Raw genomic sequence first — 12054 nt, 5'->3', positions numbered from 1 at the left:
TTCTGAGTGGCCGGTCCACTGCCGCCACCCGAATATTTTAAACATTTTAGCATATTTTATCCTTTTGGCGCCTCTGTACATCTACTTGTCAAGATATCCACCCTTGGTGGTTGGAAGGGTGACAAACCCTCTGTTAAGAGGTGCTATTCGTGACCTTGAGACTGTACTGTGTACTCCTATCTGTTTATTGCCTGAGGAAGCGGGAATATACCCGTGAAACGCGTTGCGGTTCTGTTCATGGAGTATGTGAATAAATTGTCTTTATCTTAAGTGACAGCATCGAGTCTATTTCTGAGTGGCCGGTCCACCGCCGCCACCCGAATATTTTAAACATTTTAGCATATTTTATCCTTTTGGCGCCTCTGTACATCTACTTATCTAGATAATATAGTCTTGACAAAACATACAAAAATACACTTTGTCCTGTTAAAAAAAAAAAATTATGGTTTAACCATGTAGTATACTGGGCACAATCAACGAACGTTACATCGCGAGGGGAAAATTGAATGTGCTGTGACTATAAAACGAAGTGCGCATGTCTTGCCTACTACGAACGACCGTTTCTTAACGATGTACTACTTTTGCTAACGATCGTCGTTTAAAAATATCCGCCAGGACAGATCTTTAGTTTTTTAAACGATCGTCATTTGAAATGATCAGGGAACGATCGTTTCAAACGACTATAGTCGCATGTGTGTACGCACCTTAACACCAGAAACAAGCATGTGGCTAATCTTGACAGATCTGACAATAATGTCCGAAACACCTGATCCGCTGCATGCTTGTTTAGGGGCTATGGCTAAAAGTATTAGAAGCAGAGGATCAGCAGGACAGCCAGGCAAGTGGTATTCCTTAAAAGAAATAAATATGGCAGCCTCCATATACCTCTCATTACAGTTGTCCTTTATGTTCAATTGTTGCCTGTGTTGATATTTGTTTGCATTGCCATCAAAAGTCCTTATTGTCCTACGATCTGCTTTCTTTATGTTCTTAAACTTCAATAAAAACTATTATTGAAAAATAAATAAATATAATAACCTTTTCTAAAATATTGACATTTTGTGGCATTTTTTGATTAAATGAAGATACACGCAAACAATGTATTACAGTCATATTTATTCAATATAACTTGTTACAACCAAGTGAAAGATATAGCAGCCACAGTTCAGAATACAAAGAGAGAAAATAAAGAATAGAATCGCCAAGAAGGACTCCCCCACCCCCCTACACACGCACGCACGCACGCACGCACACACACACACACACACACACACGCACGCACGCACACTTATAAATTTAGTGAGGTGCAGCTAATCACCTTCTCCACTGCACACAAAGCTACCTGGCTTAGGTGTTATCAGCATCTGGTGTCCAATTCTCAAAGAAAACCTGCTGCTCTCTGCCAGAAAGTTGTCTATGAAAAGAAGGTTCACCTTCCAACATTGCATGGTGGTCCTTCATCTATCTCTTCTGTTATTCTGAATTGTTTGTATAAGGTCTCTTATATCTTTGATTTGTTGTTTCAGTTGCATTTTAAATACAGCTTGATTTTTTGTTCGTGTGGGTTGTCATTTCAGACTCCAAAGCAACAAAATGTGAATTTTCTAAAAGGGAGATTCTTTCTTATGCCCGCTCTACATGACCAATTAATATTTACTAGTACTCCAGATTATTAACAACGATAGTTCATTGGCTATTTCAGATTATTAGACTATTTGAATGGATGATTCATTATATTGGAGGTGAATATTGATCAGTGTACCAGGCCTTACAGTTATCATTACTGGAGCAAGTCAAAGAAGGTGGAAATCTAACACAATACTGCTGACTGGATGAAATCCTACAATTCACACCTCACACTCTGCTGAGTACAAAAGCTCATTATCATCTCTCCCTGACTTCTGTAGACCTGCAATGGGCTGGAAATAAACAGTGTTATGCTGCCATGGACCATAAGACATATATCACTTATTTATGTAACCATTAACAAGCTAATTGGCAGTGGTTTATTTAATAATCGAGACACGTTATGCTGAGTTAGGCCGACCAGCTTTTTTTGGCTCTGCAAACACAGCAGCTAGCGGAAGTCGAGACGGAATCTTCCATCGGGCTAATAAGCATAATCAAGCTGTCAGTTAATCAATCATCAGTCTCCTAAATTTGATTAGCCATGCATAAAGTTCCAGATCGGCCCTAGCTATTTCTGGTTATTGTATAACAAAAAAAAAACCATGCATCAGACTAACTGCCCATCAATATAATAAACCTTCTCTAGCATTCCTGTTTACAATGATAGATATGATTAACCTTGGTTTCAGAAAAATGCACAATACTAATAGTGCCTGCTAATGATTCAATCTTTTTTTGTCCATTGTTACCATTTCTATGTAATATAAAGGACTACCTAAAATATCCTTTAGGCCCCTTTTACACTAGGACACTTTCTTTGCGTAGCATTACCCTTTCTCCATGCAGGGTACCGCAACAGTAATGAAAGTCCTATGGGGCCTAGTGCACTTACCCGCGACAGAAGTTTCTAATCTGCCGCCGACCCGATGCAAAGTCAACAACGCAGTTACGTAGGACTACTGTGGTGACTAAATGCATGGAAGTCAATGGGCGATGCAGAAATTTTAAATTTGTTGGTGGTGCGGCACGCATTTGCAGAATAATGCAAATATAACGGAGAAGCCAGGAATCCCAGTGACATACTTCCTGTTCAGCAATGGCTACGGGTGACAAAGGGTGTGCTGGGGGGGCACGGTGCTATGCACATGAGCACTCTGCTGCAGGGTCATATGGTTGACGATTTTTAATTTCATATTAATCAATGGGCTATTTCACACTTTGATGTGTTTTGCGCTAACATACTGCAGCATAATTCTGCACATTGTGTGCATTTTCTTTATCAATTACAGTAGCTGCTGTGAAAAAAACGCCTGCGTTTTTCCATATACAAACCCACATGGTGTGCAGAAAACACATGCAGAAAAACCCACATAGAAAACTGAAAGACAAGTGAGGCCCCTGCCTCAAAGTATAATCAGTCAGTTTACCCTTCCACTACATAGATTTAGGTTCTGTTCTCATCTAAAATCAAAATTGCAAACGCAGGTGTTTTGCGATTTTGTGCGTGATTTTTTGTGCACGCTGGTTTTTATTACAAAGCACTTTTCTAAAATGCTTTTGCAGAGCGATTTTTTTAATTGACTCCCTGACACAAGTCAGGAAGTGAACTCTTTGACACGGAAAGTAATAAATACAATGTATTTATTCTTAAAATCGGGAACGCAATCGCCACACAAAGCGATTTTTGAGCGTTTAGTGCTCTTCCTATATCTTCCATTAGACCAAAATCGCCCCAAAAATGGTACAGGCACCGCTTTGCAGAGCGCAAAGCAGATGAAATGCGCAGATATGAACCTTCTCAAAGAGGTTCATTGCACAAGCATTTTGAAAATCACCTGCGCTTGAAAAAAGGCTTAAAACGCTCTAGATGTGAACGAGCCCTGAGTCAGATTTTACAATAAAGATTGTATCATTAGCGGGCACCATAAATAAGATGAAATCTATGCTATATACAGTAGGAATAATTTGTGCAGTTATTGAAGTCAGTGCTTATACAAATTCCAGTCATTTGCAATGTTCAGGCACACTTAGCTACTCCCTCAAAGCTGAAGAAAATATTTGTCATTAGCAAAGGCTTGGAAAGCCACTCAGACGGGACCAGGCAGCAATACTGACAAATAAATAATAAAACGGCTCTGGTTACTAGCTTGCTATAAAAGAGCACACGACAGAGAGGGAGGTTTAAAAGGCTAGGCATTCCCCCTCCTCCTCTTCATAATCCCTCCTCACTTTGTGATTTTCATGCCCAGTGTCTCCATTTCCATCTTTGAAAGATCATTTCCATGGGAGACACACGTTAGAATTACACCCTTCCTTCATGCTCTCTAGATCTATTCCTTTTATTTGACATCCCCTCCCACGTCTCCCCCCTCCATGTGTAGCCTCTCCACATGATCGGCATCATCAGCCCTTTCTGCCACAGTGGGAAGAGCCGATCCTCCCAAGCTCTGTCATCTGCTGAGGTCTGAGGATGATCTTCTAATGAGCAGAGGAGTCCCAGGATCAATCTTATTGACGCTGTTCTGTTATTGATTATCCTAATGGTCTGATACCATCTGAGTTCACAGATGGAGCACCACGAGAAGTAAACCGCAAGGAGCAGTGAATTGTGAGCAAACATTTTGAGTATTTTTGTATTTTCCTGGAGGACTGTCTGCTGTGTGTGAAGGTATGGATGCTGCGTGAAGAAGGGCTAATCGTCGCTGGTTGGATGTCCTAGAGGCAGCGCCTGACACCCGGAGACATGAAGAGTTTGCAGTGTGCTGGAGTCTTCCTGCTGTCACTGCTGCTGGAGGTAAGCCGGATTTCCAGGTCACACAGACTGTCACTCAAAGGCACTCTCCTGCTCATTATCATCTAGGTTTACCCTGCCGACAAACTTACTTGGATGAAACAAATAATCCTGTGGAGCTTCTCTGATGATGAATTATTAGAGGAACCATTGTCTTCACAGCTATGAATATGTCTACCAATCCTTTGTTATAGAAATTGCTTTTTTTAGCTTCTATATATGGTTATCCTAACCTTAAGGTGGCCACTAATGATCCAATCTTTTTCATCCAATCTTACCATTTCTATGTAATATAAGGTAACTGCCTGAAGTATCCATTTAGTATATTCACTCAATTTTCCCTTCTACTACATAGATTTGGTAAGATTAGATAAAAAGATTGGCTCATTAGTGGCCACCATTAGTGTTTATGCTCCAGAAAAATGTTCCACATATAGTGATAAGGATTTCTTGATTTTTGTTGTTGTTTTTTTTATGTGGTTCTAAAGGTTTCGGTTTGGGTTTCATTTTAAAAGCTTACCCCATCATTAACAGGTCCTGTTTAAAAAGTAAATATCTGCAGATTGCTTTTATGCAGAAACATCATCCGTTTGGTTTCCTGCAGATCCGTAGACTGCCATATGTATAAAAGTAGCAGCTTAATTGATAGCCATTATTATAAGCTATGGCTATTTTGCAGGATTGCGATGTCACGGTTACCAGTTTTGTGTTGATGTATAAGTAGTGATCAGCATATAGATCAGCCTTTCTCAACCTTTTTACCCTGGAGGAACTCTGCAAATAACTTTTGGATCTCGAGAAACCCCTACAAACAATTTTTTTATCTCGAGGAACCCCTGCATTTATTTTGCTGCAGGCATGGTCTTTAAAAGTATGTGTAGCTGTTTATTTCACTACTCCCTATTACACTGCCACTCATTATACTCCCTCCTGAGCCCCCAATTTAGTGTTTCTTGTTACAGTACCACCTATTATAGTGTGCTCTATTATACTTTCACCACGATGGGGGAAAATGCCAAGGAGCCCCTGCAGAGTCCTCAAGGAACCCTGGGGTTCCAGGGAACCCTGGTTGAGAAAGCCTGATATAGATCAATCGTATTAGCCAGTTTATTAGTGGAAAAATAACATAGGCTTCAATACAGCAGATTGGAGAACGGGTTTTTGTTTTATTTATTATCACACACTCTGCTCACCACTTTTGGTTTAGAGAAACCACTTTAAAAAGTTGATGGAGGCCTTTTTAAGTGAACCGCTTATGACCTGGGACTCCATCTAATGGAGCTGTGTTTCGCCACTTAGACATTGTTGTGTAGATGATAAAAGCATTGCTCTCCACCATAAAAATAAATAAATAAATGGGAGACAAAAGGTCACTCTGGTTTTCAGAGGGGTTAACGAAAATAAGTGATCTGTTTGCAGACTACCACTTCTTTATAACTAGGCTTTTGGTTTTCATGAGGTTTTCAAGACTTACCTCAAAGGCCCCGTTCACACTTGCGGTATTGTAAAAACCGCACCGGATGTCCGGACCGCACCGCATCCGGACCGGACCTGATCCGTACGGTTCCTATCCGGATCCTATCCGGATCCGGTTTGCATCCGGTTTCCGTGCGGTGTGAACACGGTTGCGGTCCGGATCCGGTGTCTTAAGGAGATATACATCCTGTAAATACCTGGGGTCTGGGAGGTCAGCAGAAGGGTCTGGGGTCATTGTTGGAGACAGGTGGACGTGTGGAGACCATCCGTGGATACAGAGACTGCAGTTGGGACCATGGATCCAGGCATTTTTTACTCGTAAACCTGGGAATTCTCTCCTTCCTGTTGTTCGCCTCCTGACATATCAGACATGTTGCTGCCAAAAAGAGCTCCAGCATGAAATCGCTGCTGCCCCACTAACGCTGGGCCCATGTGGTCCCCATCCAAAATGCATAGGAAGTGGGGTAGAACGTCCGGTTTTTGTAGCCAGTGTGTTGTGCGCTCTCCGGCTCTCGTTGCTTTGTATTGGCCGGATGGTGCAGTCCGGCTCCGCTCCGGATACGGCTGCCGGAGGAGCCGGACCAAAAAATAGCGCATGTTGGAACGGACGCCGGAGTCCGGATCCGGTCCGGCTCCGGTCCGGCTCCGGTCCGGCAGAACGGACGCATGTGAACGGACGCATAGGCTTTCATTGCCATGCCGTGCGTCCGTTCCGTCCGTTCTGAAAGCGGTCCGGCTCCGGCACGGCGATTCCGGACGGCCACCGCTAATGTGAACCGGGCCAAACCCTGTTCACAGAGGGGTGTTGCAGTGCAATGTAACGGTCGCATTGTAACGTGGAAAGTCTCACTGCAAACTTAAAGCAATCCTGAAGTGAATATTAAAAGAAAAAAAAACAGATATAGTACTTACTTATGGAGAGAGAAGGCCCTGAGTCCTATAGAGCCTTCCCGTTCCTCTCACGGTCCCCTTGTTCCAGTGCCGTCACAGCCATTGAAATCTCACAACGAGGGAGGCTTTGGTGTTCCCCAAGACAGACAGCTCCGTACTGCGCATGTGCGAAAGAGCGCCCTCATGTAGGCGCATTATGGAGCCGCCCGTCTTTGGTAGCACTCGGGCTTCTGAAGCCTTCTGCAGGGGCATAGAGTAATCTTCGACTTATCGGTGGAAGACTGCTAAGAGGGGAGACAACGCTTAAAGAGAGCCTGATGCCAAATTAAATACTTCTTTTTACCTGCAATTTATCTTAAGCAATATGAGCAGTGCTGAAACGCTGCATTCCAGCGGCAGAATGATGTCTTTATACCCCCCCAAATCCCCGGGGCAAAAATCAGGGAGCGATTCCTGGTAGATGCAGAGCTTTGCATTGTAGCTCTGCCTCCACTGGAGTCAATCTCCGCCGACCGCCGCCTCTCCCCACTTCTCTCAGTCTTCTTTCACTGAGAGGGATGGGGAGAGGCGGAGATCTGCGGAGATTAACTCCAGTAGAGGCAGAGCTACAGCGCAAAGTTCTGCCTCCCCGGGCAGCAAAATCCAAGACCTCCTAAAGCCGTGGAATTTTGCCTCGGGATTTGTGGGGTATAAAGACCTTGTTCTGCCGCGGGAATGCGGCGTTTCAGCACTGCTTATATTGCTTAAAGGGATCATCAGCCAAATATTAAAAAAGCTGATTTACGTACCTGGGGCTTGCTCCAGCCCCTTGCAGCTGACTGTCCCACGATGACAGCTCCGCTCTCCATCCATCTACCACCATCCCAGGGTCCCCGCACGGTGCAGAGGATGACCTCCAGGTCGTCCTTACTGCGCCTGCGTGAAGCGCCGCTGTCAATTAAGGCCACGTTGTCTGCGGCGTACTGTGTAGGTACAGTAGTTCTGTGCCTGCGCAGTACCCATAGGCTATATGGAGGAACGCATCCGTCTGGCCTGGGATTATTGTGAACTGCACAGAAGTGATCCCACGGATCCACTGCAGAGTGACAAGTGTGAACAGCGCCTATGTATAACAAAAAATGTCCGTTTTCCGCTCTAGTGAGAACAGAACCTCACTGTATGCAGTGCAACGCACACATAATGTGCAGTGTGACTTTTCCATTCCATTGCGTTCCTGTTTTTACAGGAAACGCAATGCAAATCTCAATGTGAACTTTAACTATTCAGAGTCAGCATGTATTTTGAACCGCCCAGCTGCTGCAAAACATCTTCAATTTACAGAAGTGGCGTGATTAGAATTTCTGTATATAGTGACTACTTGCCATGGAGCAGGTGAGGTCAGACTTGCATACAGTGGGTTGCAAAAGTATTTGGCCCCCTTGAAGTTTTCCACATTTTGTCACATTACTGGCACAAACATGCATCAATTTTATTGAAATTCTACGTGAAAGACTAATACAAAGTGGTGTACATGTGAGAAGTGGATCGAAAATCATACATCATTCCAAATATTTTTTACAAATCAATAACTGAAAAGTGGGGTGTGCGTAATTATTCGGCCCCCTGAGTCAATACTTTGTAGAACCACCTTTTGCTGCAATTACAGCTGCCAGTCTTTTAGGGTATGTCTCTACCAGCTTTGCACATGTAGAGATTGAAATCACAAATGCCCATTCTTCTTTGCAAAACAGCTCCAGCTCAGTCAGATTAGATGGACAGCGTTTGTGAACAGCAGTTTTCAGATCTTTCCACAGATTCTCGATTAGATTTAGATCTGGACTTTGACTGGGCCATTCTAACACATAGATATGTTTTGTTTTAAACCATCCATTGTTGCCCTGGCTTTATGTTTAGGGTCATTGTCCTGCTGGAAGGTGAACCTCCGCCCCAGTCTCAAGTCTTTTGCAGTCTCCAAGATGTCTTCTTCCAAGTTTGCCCTGTATTTAGCTCCATCCATCTTCCCATCAACTCTGACCAGCTTCCCTGTCCCTGCTGAAGAGATGCACCCCCAGAGCATGATGCTGCCAACACCATATTTGACAGTGGGGATGGTGTGTTCAGAGTGATGTGCAGTGTTAGTTTTCCGCCACACATAGCATTTTGCATTTTGGCCAAAAAGTTCCATTCTGGTCTCATCTGACCAGAGCACCTTCTTTCACATGGTTGCTGTGTCCCCTACATGGCTTGTGGCAAACTGCAAACGAGACTTCTTATGCTTTCTGTTAACAATGCCTTTCTTCTTGCCACTATTCCATAAAGGCCAACTTTGTACAGTGCATGACTAATAGTTGTCCCGTGGACAGGGCCAGTTTAAGCAACAATGGGGCTCCAGGGCAAAATAAACCTGGGGCCCCCGAACAGATACCCCGGAACAAAAATCGGCATTAAGGGACCTTTTTTACAGCTGGTATAGTCAGGGTTTGAAGCCCCAATCGGTCGAAACTCCACATTCTGGCTATCCCAGCCTGCATTGGGACAAGGGGTTAAAAAGTTTCAGGAAGGGGGACCCCACATAACTTTTTAAAAAAAAAATTCCACACTATACAGCCATATTGCGGCTGTATAGCGATCCCTGGCCAAAGCGCTGCGGCTGCGTATGGACCCCCTGGAAACCCCGTCAGGAAATTTATTGCTCTTTCTTTTTATACATGTAACATTACACTACCGTTAGGTTTGCTACTAAAAGTGACATTTACCGCATTTAAAAGTATACTTTTTTCCTTCGAAAATTTAAAATTGATTTTCTCAAAAACTATAAGGTCTTTTTGAAAAATTGTTTTTTTCCTCTTATTCCCAGTGATCTCCTTAACATATCCTGCAAATTTAGGGTTTCTAACATCTAAGGTGGATTTGCTATTAACCGCCAAAGTTGGCGGGTTTTTAAATGTGTATTTTTTTTCCTTTGAAACTTTCAAATCAATTTTCTCAAAAACTATAAGGTCGTTTTGAAATTTTTTTTCCTCTTGTGGCCACTGGGGGCCCCTACAGGCTCTGGGGCCCTGGGGCAGTTACCTCCTTTGCCTCTATGGTAGAGCCGGCCCTGCCCATGGACAGAGTCTCCCACCTGAGCTGTAGATCTTTGCAGCTCGTCCAGAGTCACCATGGGCCTCTTGACTGCATTTCTGATCAGCGCTCTCTTTATTTGGCCTGTGAGTTTAGGTGGACGGCCTTGTCTTGGTAGGTTTACAGTTGTGCCATACTCCTTCCATTTCTGAATGATCGCTTGAACAGTGCTCCGTGGGATGTTCAAGGCTTTGGAAATCTTTTTGTAGCCTAAGCCTGCTTTACATTTCTCAATAGCTTTATCCCTGACGTGTCTGGTGTGTTCTTTGGACTTCACGGTGTTGTTGCTCCCAATATTCTCTTAGACAACCTCTGAGGCCCTCACAGAGCAGCTGTATTTGTACTGACATTAGATTACACACAGGTGCACTCTATTTAGTCATTAGCACTCATCAGGCAATGTCTAAAGGCAACTGACTGCACTCAGATCAAAGGGGGCCGAATAATTATGCACACACCACTTTGCAGTTATTGATTTGTAAAAAATGTTTGGAATCATGTATGATTTTCGTTCCACAGCTCACGTGTACACCACTTTGTGTTGGTCTTTCATGTGGAATTCCAATAAAATTGATTCATGTTTGTGGCAGTAATATGACAAAAATGTGGAAAACTTCAAGGAGGCCGAATACTTTTGCAACCCACTGTATGATTGTCCTCTGGTTGTCACTGTGAGTGACAGGGATGGCATAAAGGAAGTTTACAGTTGTCTACTACTTCAGACTGATGTTAGACAGCAGCATCACCTCTCTTATGACAATAACTGCACTGCTAGTAAACAGTACAGGGAATGAAGGAATCTATATCACAGCTGATTTGAACAAATTTGAAGCGATGGGCCTTGCTGCCACTGTATCCTGCATGTGCAGTTGTTTGACTGGAAAAAAAGATAGAAGTCCATTGTTCTCTTGCAGACTGTGTCAGATTTCAGTTTGTGGCTTTTCCAGTCATTTTTTTTATCACATTTCTTCATTGCCGTGACTTCATTTTATTGCATACAAACTGTATTACGTGATTTGCATACAGTATAGCTTTTGTATAATTAATACCTTGTGGTTGTCTTGAATATGACACCAGTTCTTGATTTACTTTCCCACCTGGAAAGCATAAGGGATTTCCTGTGACATTGTTCCTTGTCTAAATATTGTGGTCATAATCAATAGGCTGCTGTATTAAAATGAGGTCACAAAGTGAAATCTATACAGAGAAGATGCAGATCTCTGATCCTTAACAAATATTAAAGGACATCCGAGGCGAAAAAAAAAACAACTTAGATAAACAATTGTATCTGTCCTCCTTCTAAAAATGACTTTTGAAAGTTATCCCGCAGTTTTATTTTATATTTAGATCAACTTTTTAAGCTTTTACTGTTTCATGGCCTTTTCTCAAAGACGCATTAATTGAAGTATTCCATGGCTAAAATATATGAACTATTGACCTTTTTTATCTCTTTCCTGCTCTTAGAAGCCATTTACTGCCACAAAAGTGTTTTATGGCTGCAATTCCTCATCAGTGAGGGTTACGCTAGAGTCCGACCCGGTCCCGACCCGGACAGGAACTGCCACTTACATACCTGATTTTTAACTTTTTCAGGCAGAGAAAGAAAAATAGCAACACAGCATAGTTATTTGTGTACTAGGCACTGTACATACACATGTCGGAATTAGCTACTGCCAATATTGGTAGATTTGGTAATTTTACCAATATCCTACTAGCGGCTTTCCTCAGTTCCCAAATTACCACGGCTCCTTTATTTAATGTATGCCCAGTATTGGGCTTTACTGGCACTTGAGTGTGTCACAGTCAATTAATTTTTGTATGTTTTGAAATTAAAAATGATAGATCACATGGAGCACTTCGAAGGAAATATATATTGTTTAGCTAGCTGTTAATGAGAACCTGAGGTGATAACGGCCACAGCAGGGAGTACAAACCAGCACTTTATGTAATATTGCTGTAAATCACTGCTGTAATACACCAAGGGCTTGATTCACAAAGCGGTGCTAACCTACCTAGCACGTCTAAAGTCTTTAGACGCGCTAACCAGGGTGCTAAGTAGGTTAGCACCGGATTTCTCAATCAGATCGCGCGCTAACTTTGCAAACTTTGCAAAGTTTTACGCGCGCAAAGTTCTACGCGCGCTAAGTCCCATAAGTTTTAATGGG

At 42.9% G+C, this 12054-nt stretch overlaps 1 protein-coding gene across 1 annotated transcript in view; it reads left to right on the top strand.

Annotated features, from left to right (window-relative positions):
- The first annotated feature begins 3840 nt into the window (after positions 1-3840).
- VOPP1 (VOPP1 WW domain binding protein) overlaps positions 3841-12054 on the top strand; it is a 318831-nt gene continuing 310617 nt past the window's right edge. Inside the window, exon 1 of the mRNA XM_068234511.1 lies at positions 3841-4423. Coding sequence (XP_068090612.1) covers positions 4373-4423 — 51 coding nt within the window. The 5' untranslated portion in view covers positions 3841-4372. The remainder of the gene's footprint in view (positions 4424-12054) is intronic.

This window comes from Hyperolius riggenbachi, chromosome 5, assembly GCF_040937935.1.
Source record: "Hyperolius riggenbachi isolate aHypRig1 chromosome 5, aHypRig1.pri, whole genome shotgun sequence".
Taxonomy (NCBI): domain Eukaryota; kingdom Metazoa; phylum Chordata; class Amphibia; order Anura; family Hyperoliidae; genus Hyperolius; species Hyperolius riggenbachi.
The sequence above is the reverse complement of the archived record's forward strand: the minus strand, read 5'-3'. Positions and strand labels throughout refer to the sequence as shown.